The 23360-nt window shown below is 45.8% G+C and overlaps 1 protein-coding gene across 2 annotated transcripts in view; it reads left to right on the forward strand.

Moving 5' to 3' along the window:
- Mylk (myosin light chain kinase) overlaps positions 1-23360 on the forward strand; it is a 228515-nt gene that overhangs the window by 116849 nt on the left and 88306 nt on the right. For both annotated transcript variants that reach the window (XM_023702276.1, XM_023702275.1), the window contains exons 10-12: positions 4522-4656; positions 7586-7738; positions 22565-22699. In XM_023702276.1, the coding sequence (XP_023558044.1) occupies positions 4522-4656; positions 7586-7738; positions 22565-22699 (423 nt within the window). The remainder of the gene's footprint in view (positions 1-4521; positions 4657-7585; positions 7739-22564; positions 22700-23360) is intronic.

The raw sequence follows: 23360 nt of genomic DNA on the forward strand, positions 1-23360 counted from the left end.
GCCTGGCTTGGGTTAGGCTACTGTGCCCAGCCAGCTCCTTACTGTTGTTGCCCTTGGAGGTGGGCCTGCAGTACACCTCTGGTAAGATGATCTGTTCCTGGATTAACTGTGTGGTTTTGACCCTAGTCTCACTGCAGGGACTTTAGCTTCAGGGTTTTACCTCAAGCCTGTATGATAGGTCTGGGCTGGGTCTGGAGGGGTATGAGAAGCGGGGATGAGAGAGCACAGAAGCTCTCCCACACACTCACCAGTGTTGTGTTTTGGTGGATCTGCAAGACTCCCAAAAGCATGACAGAAGTTCTTACTCAGACGGCGGGCTTTCTGGGTCTGGCCAGGCAGGGGAAGTCCGGATAACAAGGGCAAAGGCCTCTTATGCGGCGGGCCTGGGCTTGGAGCAGCAGCTGGGCGCAGACAGAGCAGAAGCTCTCCTCCACACTCAAAGGGCCTGGGATTGGTTGGATATGGAGGGCCCAAGGCACGGTGGAAGTTCTCACTCAGAGGGCGGGCTGCACTGGGTCTGGTGGGCTGCGCTGGTCTCATGTCTTTCTAGAATGTCCTTCAGAACATTTTGGAGTGCTGGTTAGTGGTCATGAATTTCTGCAGTATTCTTTGTCATTGAGGTATCTTATTTCTCTCTCAATTTTGAAAGATAGTTTTACAGTATAATATCAATCTGGATTGGAGGTTGTTTTCTTTTAGGGTTTTAAATGCTTCACTACAAGCTTTCCTTGAGTTGAGGGTTTATGTTGAGAAGTCTGCTATGATTGTGATGGGCTTTCCTTTATAGGTGATTTGTTTCTTTTCTCTAACAGATTTGAACATTCTCTCTGACACCAAACTCTGAAATCTTGAGTAATATATGCCTTAGCACAGACTTTTTAAAATCATGGCTATTTGGAATTCTGTATGCCTCACTTATGTCAAATTTTCTTTCCCTGCCTGGGAAGTTTTCTGCTGTTACTTCTGTGAACAAGTTTTTATATTATTTGTGCTATCGCCTGCTTTTCCATTTACTCCAATCAATTTTATGTTGTTCTTCTTCGCATCATCTAGCATCTATTTAATTGATCTTTCACGGACCCTTGCTACTTTTAAGAAATCTTTCTCTTTTTTTTTTTGGTGGAACTGGGGATTGAACTCAGGCCCTTGCACTTGCCAGGGAAGTGCTTATTCTATTGAGCCATCTCCCCAACCCCAAGAAATCTTTCTTTTCATGATCACTAACCACAATCCTGTCCTCTAGATCTGATATTCTGTTCTTAAATGGGTTCATTCTCATTCATATATTTTAATAGAATTTTAAATCTCCTGGGTATATATATGAACCTGTTTCATGAATTCCATTTCTTTACTATGTTGGGCATTTATGGTTTCCATCATTTTACTAAACTCCTTTATTTTTTATGTGTATATTTTCTAAATTCACTAATCATGTCCTTCATTGTGATCGTTATCTCTGTAGTTATCTAAGAAATTTTTCTCTTTTGATTTTTTTCTATAGCCTCATTCATCTGCTTGTTACATTTGCTGTTACCACTTTAGAGACCCCGTGTGGGTGGCTTTTGAATTGCTATACATCATTGCCCCCTGGATTTGACTTTGGTGAGCTGTGAGTCTAGAGTTGCATCTTGTTTCTGTGTCTTCTCATTTTCTATTTTCTTTTAGTTTAATTCCTGAGTTGAAGGTTGTAAATTGCTTGTGGTAGGTAACTTTATTTCTAGCATCCAGAATCCTTAAATGACCACTTCTCAGAGATGTCTTTTAGGTATATCTGACTTTTGGGTGTTGAATCTGTTACAAGATCCTACCTCTCCAATTTTTTTTTTATAAATGATTTGTTTTTCTTTCTTTCTTTCTTTTTTTAATTTTTTTAAAATTTTATTTATTTATTTATTTATGTGTGTGTGTGTGTGTGTGTGTGTGTGTGTGTGTGGCCAGCTCAGCCCACCAGGGGGCAGGGCTGGCTGGCGTGTGGTGCTGGGGGATTGAACTGCGGTCCCTGTGCTTTGCTAAGCTTGTTTTTTAAGTAGGTGCTTTAGACCACTGAGCCATCTCACCAGCCCCCTACCTCTTCAATTTATTGTGAATGAAAAATTGCTGCCTATTTGGCCTAACCCCTGGTTCTTTGGTACTGGTCTATAGTATTCTTTATCACTTGCAGGCAATCTTAGTCTTGACCTACAAGGAACAACTGATTAGAACAATGACATCACCTTGGCAAAAGTAGTACAAATAACAGTAGTGTCAAACACAGCCTAAAAACTGACAAACAGTGTTAACTATTAATTTGCCACCTTTAACATACAGACAAGATTTGTAGTTATATAGCAAAATCCAAAAAAACACAGAAAATTATACACAGAAAATATCACCTTAATATGGCAATTTTCCTCTCAAGCAACAAAACTTAAAAAGGGTTGGGGGAAAATAGAGAAATAAAAGAAGAGAAAGAGATGAGAAAGAAACCTGGAGGACAATGAAAAATTGTACAAGCTTTGGGAAAGTAGTAAAGGAGAAAGAAGGGAAAGGAAGAAACACAAGCAAGAATAACAATAAAAACAAACAAAACAAATTCAAACACTAGAAACAATATTAAAACTTGTTTAAAAAATGAGAACAAAAAAGAAGAGATAAAGAGCCAAGGAAAAAATAATGTCCACTTCATCACACATCTCTGCTATGACTGGTAGGCACAGGGGCCAAACAGATCCAGATCCATTTGATTAATCCCAGCAAGCCAGCAGTAGAATTATGGTGGGGTGATCCCAGAAAGACTATACCTGTAGTTCCACTGAAGTTCAGGCTGCTTCTGGTTTCCAGTTTTGAGGCTGAGAACCAAGTTGCGTAGCCTGCAATACTCTGGGTGTCTCCTATGGGTTTGACCTCCACTTCCTGACCTCTTGCCAGCCTGAACTTGACTGTACTTCACTCTGACACTGGGAATAGCTAGGTGGAACCAACCTGCAGTTGCTCTGAGTTCTAAGTTCAGTTGGCCCCTTTCCAAAATGGCAACTGGCCAATTGCCCTCTTCCAAAGTATATCTCAACTGGACAAGCTTACCAGCCACTGCAGTTTTCAGCACCCTTCCACTGGCACTTTTCTCCATGGAGGCTTCTAGGGTCACCAGTAGTCACTGTGCATCTGCAGTTTTGAGCCGCTCCTCCCATGCAGTGAACCAGGGCTCCAGAAGAAAGCACTTCTTGCCACGCCCCTCTTCTATGTTGAGACCTCTCTCCTCAATCTCTCCATGGGCTTCATTGCTGGATCCTGGGGGTCCACTTTTCTCCTTTTCTTCCTCAAGTTTCTAAATTCCAGGGTCTAGACTGCAAATTTCAGAGAAGCTGTCTTTCTCCTGCTGACTACTCCACCATTTTCCTGGAAGAAACCTGATTCTTTGTATTATTTTCTTAGTCTCAGTTACATTAATTTCTGCTCTAATCTTTATAATTTCCTTCCTTATATGAACTTTGGGTTCAACTTGCTATTCTTTTTCTAGAACCCTGAGGTTCAACATAGATTATTTATTTGAGCTTTCTTGTTTTTCTCATATGCTTGTGTCTCAGTTACTCTTCTCTCGTTGCTGAGACAAATACCCGACACCAAAAATGAAGGAAGGAAAGGTTTATTTAGCTCACAGTTACTGGAGGTTTCAGTCCACACTCAGCTGGCTCCAAGTCAAAGAGGCAGAGAGCAACCTTTCTTGGTGGTGGCAAAGAACACAGAGGGGAAGGGAGGGTCAGCTGCTTAGGCAGCTCATCCCTCCTTACATTATAATGCAGGTTACCTGCCCCAGGGCTGGTGGGCATCCACATCCACAGTAATCAATCACAAACTCCAGAAACTGCCCCACGACTGCTTGAGGCTTTAGGGGGACAATTAGACACAAACCGTAAGAGCGTGAGAATTCATGCATGTTCCCAGGCCCCAGCCATTGCGAACCCTTGACCTGAGTTGAGGCACAAACCACATTTGGAAAACCAGACATGTGAATCTTTGTCATTTAATTTCATTTCCTGAAACTGGAAAAATAATCAAAATAATTTAAAATTAAAATATCCTTACCGTGGTCCTGTGGTGTCTACAGGTAAAAATGCATTAATAGGATTATGTGATCACTAGTGGGACATACAGGAGAAGAGAATAAATGCTAGGAAGTAGTAGAGTCACATCAGGCGGGGCGACGGGGGGACATCTGAGATGCCCCAAGAAAGCAAATGCCACAGGCAGACAGAAGATGCCTAAGCCACAGTTGGGGAAAAGGCCACTGGGTCCTACACACCGCTGAGCTAGGGCACCTTTTGACCATGAAAGGCCCCTTCCAGGTCATCTTCCTTGGGCTCCAGGTGCCTCAGGCTGCTGCTTCACAAGAATGAAGATAAAAAAGGCACAGCCAGGTTGTGGAGGAAGCCTGGTGCTCAGGGCAGCATGGTGCCAGCCTGCAAGGGCTGAGGTGACTCCAGTCAGTCACCACATTGGGCAAGCTGTGACCTGAAATGGCTGTCTGTTCTTTTATCCTCACAGAGCCGGCTGCCATGGAAGTGGCCCCCTCCTTCTCCAGAGTCCTAAAGGACTGCATGGTCATTGAGGGCCAAGATTTTGTGCTGAAGTGCTCTGTGCAAGGGACCCCAGTGCCCCAAATCACTTGGCTGCTCAATGGTGAGTCACCGCCTTGCCCCAGCCCTTAAGCCCTTTGACCCTGCCTTAATACTTACATCTCACTTTGCACCACATACTCCTTAGGAACACAGGGCACAGAAAACACAGGAATCAAGTCTCTGGCCAGCTGGCCAAGCATGTTTGTAACATGTCAGAGCCTTGCATTCTTCCTCTGCATGGTGACAGTACTACCACTATCCTTTCAGGGTGGTGGTTGTTAGATCAAATTGTATAAAGTAGTCAGTGGGATCCCTGACAAGTAGATGCATGAACAATTTAATGTCATTTCCTCTTGTCAGACTTAAAACAGGTCCTCATTAAATCTTTATTGAGTCAATACATAAACATATAAATGAATAAACTAGTGAGCCACTCTAGAAATACTTTGAGGAATCTTGCCTTCTATTTAATGGCAGGTGCTTCTGAGGTTCACAGACTAGTCATTTTTTATGTTAATTATAATCCTATGAAAACATGCCAACTATTTTTTGGTTCTTAGCCAAGTAAGATCCTTTGAAGAAATTAGTTACCAAATATTATCACCCTTCCCTTTTTAAAAAAGTCTTTCAATTTCAAAAGTGTATCACAACTCTGATTAGACAACAGGACAGTTCAATCAGTGGATGAGCTTGGGAAGGGCCTGTGTTGGGAAGGACGGACAAGTGTCCACTGTGAGTTAGGAGGCCTTGATGCTGGTCCTTCTCTACTATGAAGCAGGAACAGGGGACCTTGGGTACCCCCTTCGTCTCTTTAGTACTTGCTTCATTATGCATGGGGAATGGGAAGAGAGAAAGTTCAGGATCTCAGCCAGCTCCTCAGGCAGACGCCATAGCTTTTGCGTCACACACCCCTTAGGTACACCTGACACATTCCCTACGAACCTTGCACATTGGCGTAGTCTGCTCTGGCCTTGAGTGGGCAGGTGCTGTGTACTCTTACCATATAGCTGTCTTAGATAGCTAAGTGAGAACTGAGGTCTGTCTTCCCTCTGTACCCCCCATAAGGCCAGAACTCCTGTGGGAGCCTGGGGTCACTAAAAGTCGCAGCCTCCTCCTCCTCCTTGCAATGAGAGCAGGATATGTATACAAGGACTCATTGTGGACCCAAGGAAGAGTTTCCTTTCTGACTCAGAGCGTCCGTACCTGGCTCAGAATCTAGAAAAGTGGTGGCAAGTCTGTGGCATGTGTGCCACAGAGGACTATTTATTTTCACTGAAAACTGTAAAAGGTTCACCATCATTGGTCTAGAGCAAGGGTTAACTCCCATTCCTCTAAAGGGCCAGATAGTAAATCTCTCTGCTTCTGTGCTCACCCAGTCTGTGACAACTACTATATTCCATTGTCATAGCTCAAAAATAGCATAAACAATATTTGAATAAATGAGTGTGGCTGTGTTGTAATAAAGCTTTATTATCACTGAAATGAGAATTCTGTGTAGTTTTCATGTGTCTCAGAATTTTCATTTCACTTTTTCCAGCCATTTAAAATATGAAAAATTACTCTTAGCCAGTAGACTCTCCAGAAACAGGCTGAAGATCAGATTTAGTCCAAGGGCTGTGGTTTAGTTTACATCCTGTTTTACACCCCTCAGGGCTGACTCCTTGATAAATCACCTTTCCCACTAGAGGGCGCTCATGCTTAAATTGAATTTCCTTGGTTTCAGCTGTGGTCCAACCCAGTGTTCATGCTGAAGAAGTTTCAAGACTCTCAAGTTTGAAGTGCCCTGAGCTCACAGCTCCTTTTAGGGAGCCTCCGTTCTCTCCCTGGTTGTAGGGCTGAAATGAGTTGCACTACAATAAGTGGAGAGCTCTCACAGAGCTTGCCAGTGCATGTTTAGATGGCAGAGGCTCATTGATGACAGTCCAGGAATGTGCTAGTAATGTCAAGGAAAAGGTTTTGGGGATGTCACTGTCACAAAGAAAAAAGCAAAGGGCCATATCTTGGCCCTTCTGTGGCAGGATCCCAGCTCCTGCCTTTCCCCACCCTGCTTCATTTTATGGTCAGGGATGGGTTGGGAAGTCCGGCTTCCCTCCAGCCGCGGGGTATGCTTGGCTGCCTCCTACCAGACTGTTGCGGAGACATGAAGTGTTGCTGTGTGCTGAAGAAAACCGCGCACTGCAGGCAGAGCATTTCTTTCTGTGCTGTCTCCCTCCCTACTGCCCACCCCCGAGTTTATGAAGTGCAAACCAGGACCGCAGGGCCTGGCAAGCGAAGGGACTGACAATTGCTTCCTATGTGGCAAATAGACACATTCCTGCTCTAACGCCAGAGTCTGCAGTAGTGAGATCATTTTTCCCCCTAGAAGTGAAAGGTCTTGTCCTGGAGTGATAAAATCTCAGGAACATATAATGTTAAGGAAACTACTAAAGTTATAAACATTTATATCTGCATGCAGGACTTTAATCAAAGATCAAGGACTTCTCAGAAGACCAGGCATTCTTAGTTTCCTATAGTTGTTTTTTCCATGATGCTAAGATGCACCTAATTGCACAAAAGAAATAGAGCTAATTGCAACACTGGGGCAGGGGTGCACAGTTGCTTTCTGATAAATATCTACGATGGGAAAGAGAATCTTTGTTTCTGGAGACATCTAAAGGAGCTGGAAGCCACATGTTCAGTCTGGGCAAAGTCTACTCTGCCAGAGCCTGGGCTGGGGGCCAAAGGACCCTGTAAGATTCTTTCCAGGCACTGAATTCTGTGAAGTTGAGGATATGGAGTGGAGACTATTTTATTTAACCCAGATTGCCCAGATCTGTCTTTCCTGCCTGCCTTCCAGATTGCTCCAGAATCCTTCCCCCCTCCCCATGTTTCCAGCCCCAGCCCTGCTCGCCATGGACCTGGGCCAGCCCCAGCATTGGCCCTGCTAAGGTTAGGGCTCTGTCCCATCACAGGCGCTCCCCGTCTCAGCCTCCCTATGCTTCCCTCCCCAGGGCAGCCCATCCAGTATGCGCACTCCACCTGCCGGGCTGGCGTGGCTGAGCTCCGGGTCCAGGACACCCTGCCAGAGGATGATGGTATCTATACCTGTCTGGCTGAGAACACCTCAGGCCAAGTGTCCTGCAGCGCCAGGGTCACTGTCCATGGTAAGAGCCTCCAGTCACCTCACTAAAAGCACCTTTTCTGCTGATGGGCCCAGCAGCTCTGGAGAAAGGACACACTTGGAAAACATTATGACAGGCACAAATCCAAGGAATAGAGGTGCACATGGCATTACTCCAGGCCGCAGATGGCAGATGCTGCTGCCATAGAGGAGAGGCTGTAGGAACCTCCTGGGGCAGAGGAGAGGTGTCTCAGAAAGCCTGTGCCTGACAAGGGTCTGCCACTAAGGGAGCCAGTCTCCCACTCCTTTTGCCCTGCCAAAGCCATGGGAGATGCAGGGGAAAGATGCAAGGGACCCTTGCCCTCAAGCTCCCGAGGGCCCCCCAAGCTCCTGGCCTGGTAGGAAGAAAACCACCCACTGTGCAAGAGGACCTAGGAGGAGGGTCTCACAAATGAGCTGTTGTAAACAGGGAGCAGAATGTGGACACTGAGGCTTCTGGAAAATCACAGGCTGCCCCCTTCTTCTGCCCTTGCTCCTCCCACCACCCCCTGCTCACTTTTTCCATCACCAGCCTAGTGCCCAGTAATCTGATTATCACAGGCATCCATTGATCACCCAAGCATTAAGTCCCCAGGAGTCACAGGAGCCAGACTCTAGTCGCATCTGCCAGGGCTGTGGGATTGGCAGGCACAGCGGCAGTTCCAAGGGAGGTACTTCTTGGGGCTGGGCCTTCAGGTAAGCCTGACTCTCTCCCTTGCCTTAGGTCTGGGACCCAGCACCTGAGCATGCCTGGGTCCTCTGGTGCTGGACTATGCAGTGTGCCTGCTTTCCCTTTGGGCTAGGAACAGACTACACCTCCTGTTTTTGTCCCCCCACCTCAGACCTGGAGAAAGAGCCCCTGCAGAGGGAACAGCCACCTTCTTTCCCAGAAAGGAAAAGGGGCACATCTCACTATTTGACCTCTCCTGTGGCACCTGCTGGGGTGGGGGTGCTGTCCCCGTTTTACACCGAAGGAACTAAAGGTGTTATGAAGTCAGCGTCACCCAGCCAAGTGTACCACGCTGGCAGCAAACCTGGCCTTCTGAGCCCAGCCTTGGGATGGTGACACCCTGGCTCATCCTCTGGCTGCCCTTTTCCTGAGTGCATCTCCCCTGGCCCAGAGGGAGAGCTGGCCAGTGGGGGCTGGGCTCCATCCATCCCTTATGGACAAAGGAATGGGCACCAGTGGAGCTTGTGACCCCCACTGGCTCTCTGAGGCTCCCAGCTGGGAGTAAAGCCAGATTTCTCTGAAGAGGTGGCTTGGCATGGAGTCCTCTCCCAGTGAACCAGCCCATTTGTTCCTTCCAGGAAGTCCTCTATGCTTCAGCCAGAGTCAAGCTGGCCCTGGGGCGCTCCTAAGCCAGGCTCTGGTGTATACTTTATCCCATGTATTCTCTGTTCTAATTCCATGGCTTGGGGCCCTCAGGAGACTGTGTGGCAGGACTTTTGAGCTCAGAGCCTGCTCTCCTTGAGCCAAGGGAACAGCTGTCCCTGACCCTTCCCAGCAAGGGGCTCTTCTCTGAGGTCCCACCCACCACCCCAGTCAAGCTCCAAATGGCACATGGTGCCCAGCCACACAGCTCTGCCTTCTTTCTGACCCTTCCTTGCCAGCTTCCTCCCAACAGGACTACAGCTAATCCAGCACTTGTTCTGAGTTGTCTTTGCTTAGATTGGATTAGACAGAGCCATCTGAGCTAATTGTGGAGGTGGGGTCCCCAGATGAGTGCTCGAGATCTCTTCGGGGCTATTCTCCTGGGTCCTGGGGTAACTGATCACCCATGCTGGTGGGTCAGAGAACCGCAGGAGAAAAGCCCTAGCAAGAACCTGGTGGGACCTGGGATTCATGTTTAGCAGCCTACACGTGTGAACACCCTCTCAGTGGGGGGATTTATGGCTCGGCAAGCCGGACAGGCTTAGATACCATAAATGGTGAACAAGGCTTGGAGACACAGCTTCACTGAGGCCCAGTGGCATGTGGGCTGCCTCTGCCAGGGCTTGGCAGGGGGAGCCTGGCACAGGGATACCTCTGGCGCCGTGCCCAGGCCCTCAGCAGGCTCGAGTCTGTGGCCCATACCATTCTCAGCAGTGGAGTTCTTCTTGCTGTCTTGGTTGCTTTTCTAGCTCTGAGTCCTCAGGGCTGGTGAGAACACTTGTCCCCTGCTGCCTTCTGGCTGCTTCTTAGCATGGACCCTGGCTGTGACAGGGAATGGGAAGGGGGAAAGATTGCTTGGTGTGAAGCCTGCGGACCACTGCCTGGCCCTGCCACCTGGAGTTCACTCCCAGGCCTCACTGCCTCTTCAGTGAGCTAGGGATAAGAAGAGCCACTCACAGTAATGTGAGGACTGAATTAGGATGAACAAACAAGTGGATATGCAGGGTTCCCAGAACCAGGAAGTTCCCAGCTAGTGCTGTTATGATGACAGTCCAACTTTTTTTTTTTTTTTTTTGGTACCGGGGATTGAACTCAGGACCCTGCGCTTGCCAGGCAAGAACTTATACTACTGAGCTATCTCCCCGGCCTGACAGTCTAACTTTTACACAGGATAAAATATATTTGATGTGCTTTTACCCAAGGATCAGCTTGCTATAGTACTGCCTGTTCGAAGAGCAAATCCAGAAAGGCAGATTGGGCAGTGACCAGGTCAGACTCCTATGCTGAATTCCAAGACTCTGACCACAAGATGGCGCCATGCAGCAATGCACTGTGCTCTGCTCTGTCCTGGAGGACCTGTCTCTAGGGCTAGTTCCACAGACATGGGCTCCTTCTCACTGCTTTAGCTTTTCCCCAAGGTTTTGCAATCATCCAGAACACAGACTCTGATTCCGCTGGCTGATTCCCACAGATGTCACTTTCTCTGGGACGCCCTCCCTTGTCTCCTCAGGATGAGTTCTTCTAATACCCAGACTTCCCTTATTACCTTTACTGCCAAGAGATTTTTGTTGAGCACCTGTATTTATTTGTGCCAGGCATGTTCTGGGAAAATTGCAGTGCAGAGGCTGGTAAGGGTCCTGCCTTGACAGTGCTGCCGTTCCAGTGGGGACAGGGCAGTGGTCATACCTCCTTCAGCTGCAAAAGAGAACAGAGCTGGGTAGAAGGGGCCAGGAAGGGAGCAGCAAGACTGGAGAGCTGTGGGAAAGTGTCCTGGGGAAGAGCTGCCGGGAGCGCAAAGGTCCTGAGCAGGCGCAGTACAATGGCTGGAGTGGCGGGCAGGTGATTGTGAAGGGCTCTAGGGGGCAAATAAGGATTTTATGTAGGAATTTTTGTGTAATTGATTGCCTCATTGCTGTAATCTCCCTGTGGAAGGACCCGTGTCTTCCTTACTGCTGGTGAGGAGCAAGGCCTGTTGTGTGAGCACGTGGTCAGTGGTGACCAAGGGGACAGGCTAAGGGTAGGCTTAACTTGTAGGCAGGCAGGCTCTCAACTTCTGCCCTGCTAACTAGCTCTTAAAAGCCTCCCAACAAGTACAGCTTCTTTCCTCCTTAGGCCAGGAAAGAAGAGATGCCCAGAATTAACCAGGCAGTGAGCCCTCCTGGCCTGAGATGGAGCCTAAAGGATGATGACTCCAAATTCCTGCAGAGCCCAGGAATATCTGAACTATCTTAAGTCTAATTGGGCTAAGTAATAGGGAGGGGATTTCCTTGGGCTAGAATATTTTAAATCTATTTCCCTTGAGGTGACTTTGTCAGGTTAGCATTCCTAAGTGATTACATTGATTAATAATCTGCTAATTGTGCTAATTTTGCCATAGCTCCTCAGCCTAATGGTTTGTTTATTTAACTGGAGGCCTGCTGGGGCCTATTAGTGGCTCCTAAGAACAGATGATATGGGTAAGTTTAAAAAGACAAGAAAGAGCTGATCTCAAATAAAAATAAAAATTAACAGGCCTATGTATCAGGGTGTTTGTTTAGATGAAGATCCCCTAAGGAAGACAACAGGTCCAGGGAAGGCAGCTATGTGGGCCACACTGTAGGCATCAGGGAGAGCTGGTGTTTTTTCCAATCAGCAACAGACATTCAGCGCCCTCCGCCTCCCCAGGCTGTGAGCAGGTCCTATGGATACTGCACGGTCTGCCCAGTTGCCTGACCTGTGCTCTCTGTGAGCTTTGGAACACAGAGAACTTGTTGAGTATGTTGTTCAAAGAGAAATTTGCTGAGACAGGGTAAAAAGACAGCAAAACTGTGGTTTTCAGGCCCACTCACAGGAACCTTGGGTGGTTTGGATGTTGCACCTTCCTGCTTAGCATTATGCCTTCTAAGCCTAGAAGAAGGCCATGGTTGCAGCAATCCCTATCTCCCTTCTAGTCACCCTATCATTACTGGCTAGGGGTCTTGGGGGGCTGTCATATGTCATGTTCATTCTTTTCCTTGCACACACTTCTCTCCCCATTTCCTCCTTAGGTTCTGGAGAAGTCAGTGGGAGGAAGGAAGCCCACAAGAAAGCAGGGCTACTGGAGGAAGAGTATTTTCTAATGCCATAAAAGTAGCCCTCTTGCTGATTGTGCAAGCAGGTTCTATTTGGTTTGGAGACAGACTTTCATTGAAGGGAAGGCCAGATGCCTCTCTGGGGACTTATAGCTCACCAAGTTGTCCTGGAAATGGAAAGGGGCCAGGCTGCCTTTGGCTACTCAGAAAAATCCCTCCTTGAATTATTCCTGTACTGCTGATCCTGGCATGTAGGGAAAGGATGGTCTGTGATCCCTGGACCATGCTGGATGTTGAGCACCAAATAATGGCAAAGGGGAGCACTGACATCCAGAGCATCCCTCAGTTGGTGACCTACTGGGTTTCCATAGAATAACAAGGCTTGGAGTAATTCAGATTTGCTGATGAAAGGGTATTTTACATTGTAGTAACTAGGAAAAATAACTCCTGTTCAACTCCTAAAGAGACTCCTTAGTAGATCCAAGAAAAAAAGGCAAATGTGTGCAGTGAGTGCAAATTTGGATCCATAAATATGGGGCCTCAGAAAGCAGTCAACCAACAAAAGTCAACCAGTAGGGTAGAAATGTTTTTAAGGAGAAATTCAGAATAAAGTTGCTTTGCGTGCTAATCTCTCCAAAGCAAAAGGAAAGGCCATGAAGGGGGAAACAAGGAGCATTCTTGCTGTGTACAGAGTGACACCAAGGCCACTGGAACAAAGCCCTAGAAGGCTTAATGTCCAGTACAAGGGAGTGACAGCTCCAGCTTTGCAGAACAGGTTATCTTGGCTGTTGTATTAGGATTAGTACAAAAGACAAGAAATTGCTCTCATCATGTGAATATTAAATGCATTCTCTAAATTACAGTTTTCTCAAATGTCACAGTGCATTTGTTTTTAAGCTAAAATCATTACCAGTTATTATTTTTAAGAGATAGTTTTGATAGATAAAACCTAGAGGTCTAGAGGAACAGGCTTGTCTTAATTATCAAATCAGCTCCACTGCATACTTTGGAGCTAACTTCAGAGGAAGAAGACTAGTGTTCGAGAGGCAGAGACCCTGCCCGCGGTGGCCCAGCAGTGAAAGCAGGACCCGGCCTCAGCCGCGCCAGGCACACACTCTCTGCTCTGCTGCTCTGGGATTCTGCTGCATCTGAGGTTGATGCTTTGGCTTTATGAGAATGAGAATTTAATGTTTCATTTTGTGATTAGGAACTGTCTTCAGAAATGACTTCTCATAAGTCAAAAACAGAACAAAACGTTATTCCAGGAAGGAACAGCTCTGTGGGTCTGTAGACTCGAGGAGAGGCGTGAGTGTGTCAGCCAATCCATCTGTTTTTCCCTTCCCTTCCCTTCACCTGTTCCCTCTGCTCTTTCCCTGTCTTAGTCACTTTCCTGCCCCTGGTACAAAATACCTGACACCCGCAACTTGAAGGAGGAGGGAGGTCTCTTTTGGCTCACTGTTAAGAAGTTTCAGCCTGTGTTCAGCAGGCTTACACTTGAAGACAGCACAGCAGAAGGGGCTGGACAGAGGAGAGCTGCTCACATCATTGCAGCCAGGAAATAGAGAAGGGAGCTGGGGGGCGGGAAACACGCTTCCAGGTCTCACTGTCAATGACCAGCTTCTGACAGGCCCACTTCCTAACAGAGTCAGCCATAGCCTCTGTGACCGAGCACCTCTCAAAAGCCCTGCCTGTGAATGAATGAGGCTCCTAGGGGATGCCAAAATATTAACCATAACACCCCATATTTCCCCTCTCCTTTTCTCTGTGATCTCTGTTCTTCCCTTTTTCTTCCTGCCTTCCGTTTCTCAGAACATTCATAGATCTATACAGCATCATTGTTTCTCATCTACAGACTGCTTTTAATAGCAGCTTGTTCTTAATCTTAGTTCTTGTCATTTCCAGTGGAGAACAGTACCAAAAACTAGACACCAGTTTCATCCACTTTAGATCTTTAGTCCCAGACCATTAAGTCAAGGCGATGGCCCTTTCTGGGGTCCAGGAAAAAGCCCTCCTGCACTCATTCTCAGCAGAGAGCAGAGGGCATAGCTGTGGAAACACCTCGGTTATATTTAGTCCAGCCTCCCTGGAGCTGGGTGGCTGCAGCTCTGTTGCTGGGTCCCTGTGCCCACTCCCTCCCTGCCTCTCTCTGGCCTGTGCTCACCCACTCCAGATGAGGGAGGCCCGGGCTCCCTGTGCCATCACTGTATCTAGAGCCTCTTACCTCTGGTGCTGGACCTTCCACTCTGGCCTCAAACCAGGACTGTGCTCAGGAAAGGATAAGGATAACCCCAGGGTAGCAAACCTCTGACTAATGGCCCTAGATATGAACAGAGATCTCTGGCCAAATGTAGGTGATGTGCCTTTTCCCTCCAGGCAGCAGAGGAAAAGCACCTGGCGGGACCCAGCCAGTCATATCCTCAGCCCATCAACCCTGAGCTCTCAGGACAGGCCAGCTTGCTTCTCAGGGTCCCTGTTCTTTCCAGTGTACAATGATAACATGATCCAGCCCATGTCATGAGTGTGGAGATAACTGAAAGAGCTGTGAGCATCCTGTGGAACAGCACACTGAACTGTTATAATTTCATCATAGTGGCAGCTGTTAATTCCCTTTCCACTGATTCCATGTAAATATCCTCACTTGGGACATTGTCTCGTTGTAGCCATTGTCAGGCTCAATTTTCCCAATCAAAAAAATCAGCAGGGTGAGGAAAGTTAAAAGGACTTATTTTTATACTTACTACTTCCCAGATATTGTTGTGGCTGTTGTATGTTATTTCTTGTAGTCATCTAACGTCCCTGTAGTGTTATCATGTCTACAGTATACATCACATTGATCAGTGCTGCATTATCAAGAATTGATGGTAACTGTAATATCATCCATGCATTGAACAGAGCTCTTAGGCTTGGAATATGGAGCTTGCTTCAAATCCACGGCTCACGGCCGTGAGTTAGAAACACCACTTTCCATCTGTCTCTTACCTAAGTCCACAGAGCAAGTGTAAAGCTTACATAGCCTCTGAGCCACAGATGATAAGCCAGACTGATTTGTTTCTCTTTGGAATGAAATCACACACACACACACACACACACACACACACACACACACAGAGAGGTGAGTGCACACATACTCACTGCCCTCTGCATGGCTTAACTCTGCTGTGCTTTAGTCTTTCTTAGTTGTCAGGATTCCAGCCTGTGGACAGCCAATAATGTGTCCTCCGTGGCACTGTGTAGGCTCTCCATGGTACAAGACATGGCTGGATCCAGCTTTTTGGCTTACCTGGGCCATAGATAAAATATGTAATATTGTGAATGTATAAAAGTTGCAAAACTTCCTTTTAAAATATTTTTATTATGACATGTGAAAAGAGGGTAGCAAAGACATAGGCCTAATGTTTTGTGACATTAACGCACCAATATCTGCTTTGACGAAAAGGGTTATAATTCTTAGTTCTTCAGATATTCTTTAAAAAAAAGATGTTCTTCAGGAATTTTTGATCTAATTTTACCCTTTGTGTGCTAAAACCTAGAAAATTGTTACTCATAAATGTAGCAGTGCCGTGTGTCCTACCTGCATAGCGTTCCCTGGCCACCTGTGCAGTCCATGCTCTAGTACTGCGCCCTCCCGTCGTGAAGACTTACTAATAGTCACATAAGAATGTTAAACTCCATGATTTCATGGGCCCATATTACTAGCTGTCTGACCACATGTGGCCTGCAGTTTGGACGTGCCTGCTCTAGAAGGAGGCCTCTACTGCATCCTCGTGTTGTCATCAGAAAATGTGAGTATGAGCCCTGGGCCCGCCTGCTATGGGTCTGTCACCTTGGATGTGTCCTTTTACCTTAGCACATAGCAGTCTCGCTGTCTGTAAACAGGACGGAAGGTTCTGGGCTAGTGAGGGCTGCCCACAGGAAGCCACTTGCCTTGATTCCAGTCCCCCTGCTCCTCATCCCACTGCAGTGTGTGAGAAGCAAGGGCTGGCAGGTTTTCTCACTCTCAAGGATTCCTGAGAGCTTAGTGCTCAGCATGACTCAGCCTGAATTCTGGCCACCCTGGCCCAGTGACTGCCTGCACCTGCCAGGGAAGGTCAGTCTGAACGGGAGGTCTGAGAACAGGCTTGCTCTGAGCATTTACCCCTGCACAGTTCCCTCTTCTCTTCTTGCTTGCTGAAGGCTTTTGGGAAGAGGGACTGGATCAGAGGCAGTGGTGACCCTGGAATGAAAAGCCCTGGGCTGTTCCCACAAAGTCAGACACTCTCACTCATCTCCTCCAGAGACAGAGAAAGCAAGTTCTCAAGTTGCCTGGGGCTATATCCAGGGTATTTTTAATCATCCAATTTATATTCGTAACACAAATTGCTTCGGGTCACATAAAAATAAGCCAGCAATCTTGGGTGAAGCCCAGGATCTATGCTCTTCTCACTGCTGACAAACCCACCCAGTAACGGAGCCAGATGGGTAGGCTGCGCTGGTCCTCACACCTGTCTGCAGCACAGAGATTATCCTCGATCGGGAATGCAGAGGCTCCCAGCTTGTGATGGTCCAACTTAGCAGTTTCCAACCTCATGGTGGTGTGAAAGCATCATGCCTTCAACAGAAACCACAGTTCAGATTTTAGATTTGTATTGTTTCCTGGCTAGGGACATGCAGTACAGTACTTGAGACTTGGGGCAGTGGTAGTGACCTGCAGCTGCTAGGGAGCCTGCAACCCCAAGGGGAACAGCCCCACTCTGCAGCAGACAGCACTGCTAAGCCAGCAAGCTTCGTAAGCTAGGAGTAGTCAGTACATCTTCCACCTACAGTATTTCCCTCTTATCCCTGTGAGGACAGAGGAGAAATGGAGCTCCAGATTGTCCGGGGCCAAGGTCTGGCCTGAGAGCCTGGAGTTCAGTATGGCACCAGCTGTTCCCCACATGGCTCCTCTCCCAGGCCAATGCAGATAGGTTTCTAGCCTCCAGTGACTGACCCACCAGGTGTCTTGGCCTTGCTGAAGCCAAGAACCAGGAAACGTACAGTAGGAAGGGCCAAGAAAGAGTGGGGCCATGGTGTGCACCACCATCAGCTTGCAGGACAGCAAGCTGGAGATGGAGCTGGAGCTACCCCACCAGCACCTGGGAGCTCCATCCCATCTGCACCACGCTCTCTGAGGTTGGACCTGCCCAGAGAAGGCAGGGAGGCAGGACAAGAAGTACTCTGAAGAGGCAAAAACATTTTGTTTTTGAGCTTCTAAGTCTGTGCAAGACAGGAAATTCCATAACTCTCCTGAGGCCAGCTTTTCTGACTGCAGCCCAATGAAAAATGAGATAGGTCTGTGCATTTCCAATGAGGTGGGGGGATAAGCCCACTCTAAGGGCCTCCTAGCAAGGTCTCCTGGCTGCCCTACATCAAAAACAGCAAGGCCTGAGCTGGAGTGGGTAGAGAGCAACAGGATCCTGAAGGCCTGCATCATGTTGCTGGAAACCATGTCCCTCTCCTTACCTGTCCCCACTTCTCTTGCTCCACTTGCTGTACCTGCTCTAGGAAGAAGCTTTCCCTACCTGCTAGGCTTTCCCAGTCTGTCCCTGTGCTCAGTTTCTGAGGCTAGAGAACACTGTAGTGGGCCTGATTTTGTTTTCATTGGTTACACATAGAAAGTCAGTATCAAGTGGGGGGTAAGACCTTGCCCAGGGAAACAAACGATATTCAGGTCCCCAGGCTTCCTGGTGTTTGTTTGTGGCTCCTTGCTCATAGAAACCCAAAAATACCAGCAACCCTCTAACTTTGATTTGATTTTTTTTTCAAGGTTTCAATTGTACTTTATTTCTTCAATAGGCCATATTTTAATGGATGCACAGCACTTTTACTTGGCATCAATTATGATTTCATTTAGAAATCATTTAGCTGTATCATATCAGTTGGCATGAGTACTGATCTCTGCATTCCTTGGGGGTGACTCTGCCAACGGGGGAAAGGTTCCACTCTATTCCAATCTGTGTTGCTGTACAGGTCCATGCAGCAATACACAATGTGACTCCACCAACTAATATAGCATTGCCATATTTGTCATGGAAATCAGGTGTACGTTTCTGGTGGCTCTGCCTTGCTACCATTTGTTGAATGCTTCACAGTGGAAAAAGACCTAATGCATTTTTGGCCAAGGGAAACATCGTGGAGTGAAGTTGAAACTGTAGTTACTGCAGCTGCCGGCTTGGTGCAAGTTACTTCCAGATGCCTTACAAGACTAACTTTGATTTTAAATTAGAGATACCTAGCTGCATTAGTCTCTTTTCTGTTGCTACAACAAAATACCTGAGGCTGGGTGATGTATGAATAAAATATTTATTTCAGCTCAAGGCTCTGCACCTTCTCTGCTCCTAGTGAGGACCTCATGGTATAGCATGTATGGCAGGACCATGTGTGCACAGCAGACCAAGAGAGATGCCAAGCTCATTTCAGAATAATCTTCTGTCATTATAGCTAACCTGGATTGATAAGACCCAACTCACTCCTAAGAGAACTAACCCAGTATTAAGATCCTTATCCAGTTTCTTGAGAAAGATATTAATGCAGTCACAGAAATGGTAACCTCATAATCTAATTGCCTCCCTGAGGCCCCACCTACAGACACAGCCATAATGACAATCACATTTCAACATCCTGAGCCATAGGTATAGCTCTGGTAGAGCACTTGCCTAGTATGTCCAAAGCCCTGGGTTCAATCCCCAATACCACACACACCAAAAAAGTACAAAATTTTTTTTTCAGCATGAGTTTAAATGGGTTCAAACCACATCCAAACCTTAGTACTAATCTTCCTGATCTTAAGCACTGTGCCCACTAAAACCAAAAATGCTAAAAGAGATTTACTAAAAGTCAAAGCCAGCTTGTTCACAGGACAAATGGAAATACAGACATTGCACGCCTAGGGGCTCATTCTGTACCGGGTCTGTTGTACCTGTGGAGCAGAGAGACCTTCATCTCCTGGAGTGGGGTTGAAGCTCAGCTTGGGAGAGAGTGCCAAGAGTGAGGGGAAGCCTTTCTGGGGCTCATCTCACAGAGGAGTGCACCAAGAAAGTCGGCTCTTCTGTCCCTTCCTAGCTAGTACACAATCTCCCCCTCCAGAAGGTTGGTCTTTTTTTTCTACCAGTTTTTTAAATTTTTTAATTTTTTTTCTTTTGGCAGAACCAGGGATTGAACTCAGGCCCTTTGTCAGGGAAGCGCTTATTCCACTGAGCCATCTCTCGAGCCCATTTTCCTGCCAAATTTTGTTCAGGTGTTAGTATATTTCCCTGAAAATAAGACTAGGTATTACATAAACTTTTGCTCCAAAAAATGAAATAGAGCTTATTTTCATGGAATGTCTTATTTTTTCATGTACAGTGATCTACATTTATTTAGGTACAACAAACTACATTTATTCATGTATAAAATTTACATATGTTCAAAAACAGTGGTTCTGGAACCTTGTCATAGTTCTCCACACCCCAAAGTATGGCCCAAATGTCTTGTGACACCATTTCCTATAGAACTGTTGGCCCCACTCTCTCACAGTTGGCAATAGAGTTCTCCTTAAACAAGCACTTCTTGTCCATGTAGTCTGTGCATAATACATTGACATCCCAGCTCTCAGTGTCTTTATACCATGAACTCTTTGTCCAAGTCACAGTCTCTTGCAGGTGAAGCTTCACAGAGTTTCCATTAACTCAAGCATTAACTGAAGACTTAGGAGACAAGAGTGGCAACAAAAAGAATGGCAGTTAAGAAGGATGGTCCACGCAAACACGATAAAAAATTGCGAGCAGCAAAATTTGGAAAATGCTTCTTTATTTCACACAAGTGCATTAAGTACATCCATTATAACATTTTTTGAATGATGAAGATTCAGATTAGACTCCACCATGTCCACTCATTATCAAGCACACGCATTACTCACACACTGTGTCTGGATTCCAATTGGTCATTCAGTGCGTCTTGAGTTACTGTTTACATATGCATTTATCTCTCATCTGAAGGCACCCTCTTGGGTATTTACAAAAACTTAATTCTGGGGCTGGTGAGATGGCTCAGTGGTCTAAAGCATCTACTTAGAACAAGCTTAGCAAAGCACAGGGACCGCGGTTCAATCCCCCAGCACCACATGCCAGCCAGCCCCGCCCCCTGGTGGGCTGAGCTGGCCACACACACACACACACACACACACACACACACACACACAAATAAATAAAAATTTTAAAAAATTTAATTCTAAGTTATCATTTATTTTAAGTATTAATGTCAATAATATTATTTATATGTAGTTATACATTAGTATTATTTTATAATTCTGTATGTCTACCAGATGTTACAACAGACATCTTAATCTTAACTGGGCCTTATTTTAGGGACAGGGCTTGTATTACAAGCAATCTAAAAAAAATGCTAAAGCTGTTTTCAAGTTAGGTTTTATTTTCAGGGAAATACAGTATATAATAAGCTGTATGTATTTAAGGTGCATAATATATGTATATATAAACACACACACACACACACACATATATATATATATATATATATATATATATATATATATATATTTCAGGTGCGTAATAAGTTTTGACATAGTTGTATAGCCATGAAACCTTCATCATAACCTGAAACAGTGAATACCTCCATCCCTGCCAAGTTTTTTCATAGGCCCTTTCTAATCCATCGGCTTAGTCCCTGCCCCAGGCACTCACTGATCTGCTTTTCTACTACAGTACTGTAAGTAGATTTGGGCTCTTTATTTGATTTCTTCACTGAACATATTGTGAGAGATTCATCCCTATGTGGTATTTCTCAATACAGTGCTCTATTTCCATTTAATGCTGAGTAGTATTCCAGTACCTGTGTATATCACATTCTTAAGCATGTATTGGCCTGTTGATGGGCATTTGGGTAATTTCCAGTTGGGAGCTATAAATATGAACAAGACTTGTATATATAAGGTTCTTTCCTCTGGCATGAAAGAGAAACAGAAGAATAAAAAAATTCCTTTATGGCTCAGCTCAGGAGGGCTGGCAAGGAGAAGCAGGGAGCCTCGCAGAGGAAGAAGGCAGGCGAAAAATTCACTAGGCTGGGTTGAGGGTGGAGCTTGTAAGGGCTGTACCGTGTCATAACAGCTCTGATGAGGAAAGGCTTGGCATGTGCGGAAAACAGATTATGTGCTTTCATTTCTTCCAGGATTTAAATAACTGGCTTGTAATATATATATTAGCTTTTGAGAATTGTCAAACTTATTTTTAAAGAATTTGTACCATTTTATAAGAAGCCCCCCAGCAGTGAATGAAAGACCCAGAATGTTCCACATTTTGGCCAATACTGATTCATATGATCAATTTGTGTAGTTTTAGCTGTTGTAAAGAGTTTGAGGTCTTTGGCTCTTGAGGTGCTTAACATCTCTTAAGATGGCAAAAGAATACCACATAATAGTAGAAAATGGTAAGGAAGTCCCTTAGTTCCAGTTTATGAGAAAAACCAAGGTACATTGTTAAGTTAAAAAGCAAGATGAGATCAAACCTTGTACAGTGTACTGTAGGACTTGTTTTGCTTTTGGGATACCTAGGGCTTCACACATGTTACACAAGTACTCTACCACTGAACTACATCTCCAGCCCTCTCTAGTTTATTTTTTTTGTTTTGTTTTTGTTTTTTCCAAGAAGAAATGAGGTCAGAGGTGTAGCTCAGTGGTAGAGTGCTTCCTTAGCATGCATGAGCCCTGGGTTCTGCCCCTGAACAAAAAAAAAAAAAAAAAAAAGAGAGAGAGAGAGAAAGAAGGAATGAAAGCAAGCAAGCAAGCTATTTACTTATGTATGTTGTATGCGTAGAACATCTCTGGCAAGATGAACAGGAATCTGAAAGCTGAATGACTTTTGGGGAGGATGATGGTGACTGGGGGAATGGGTAGCAGAGAGATCTTACACAAACTTTGGTGCCTTTAGAATTTTGTACTGCGAGTGTATCACTAGTTCCAAAAGGTAAATAAAATTTGAGGGAAATGCTCATAAGATGCTATATATTGGGGCCAGGGAGATGGCTCAGTGAAATAAGTGCTTCCCTAGCAAATACTAAGGGTCTGAGTTTAATTCCTGGTTCCACAAAAAAAAAAAAAAAAAAAAAAAAGATGCTACATATTAATTCTCCCCTTGAGGTTCTCTTGAAGGACTAGAGTCTCGGTTGGTCATGGCTCTTGAGAAATCTCGCTGTTCATTCCCCACTATCAAGCAGGGGTATTGTAAGGTCCAGCAGAAAATCAGGGCACATCTTGCTTCTCATGACCCCAGGACTCTCAAATCCTCTGTTAGAATCTGAGTCTCAGCATAGTTGTGTGCTGAATGTACATTTAATCTGTTTGTTGAATATATGAATGAATAAGAGAATGTTTACACATGTCCTGTTGTCTACCATACAGAAAAAAAGAGTGACAGGAAGAGTGATCTTTCGCCCTTGGCTCCCATCAAGGCCACCGCACCCATCTTCCTGCAGGGCCTCTCTGATCTCCGAGTCATGGATGGAAGCCAGGTCACCATGACGGTCCAGGTGTCAGGTCTGTCTGTGCATTCCTGTCCTTGGGGTGTATATGGGAACAGTCATGGTTGCCACATGGGTATTGCTGCCAAGGCCTTGCTCAGATCATGGACCCACCTAAAAAAACTCAGCATGTGAGGCTGGTAATGTAACTCAGTGGTGCAGGCTCCTGCGTGGCAAGACAAGGCAGGACCCTGAGTTCAATTTCCAATACAAAAAAAAAAACACCTCAGCCATCAGATAATGGTTCTGAGCAAGTGGGACCCTCCAGCCTTTCTTTATTACTTCTCTGCATAGGCTTTTTTGGATTTAAGATTAATTAGGCTATGCTAGGGAGATAGTGCCTGCCTGGAAAGTGCAAGGGCCTGGCTTACATCCTCAGTACTGCATGCTGTTCTGGGCATGCAGTGGCAGCCGCTGAAACTGGATGTGGTGGTACACGCCTGTAATCCTAGTACTGGGGAAGCTGAGACAGGCGAATTACTATGAGTCCGAGCTGCATAGCAAGACACCCTGTACCAAATAAATGAATAAATAAATTTTTAAATATATTTTTTAAAAAATATTAATTAGGTTGGAAAAGAAAATGGCCAGAGCTGGAGGAGTGAAATATAAATTTGAAAAAACCTTGTGTAGCCAATGCATCTGGAAGGTTTGAAGATAGTGCAAAACAAGATTAC

Source organism: Octodon degus, unplaced genomic scaffold (genome assembly GCF_000260255.1).
Source record: "Octodon degus isolate 3935 unplaced genomic scaffold, OctDeg1.0 scaffold00147, whole genome shotgun sequence".
Classification (NCBI taxonomy): Eukaryota; Metazoa; Chordata; class Mammalia; order Rodentia; family Octodontidae; genus Octodon; species Octodon degus.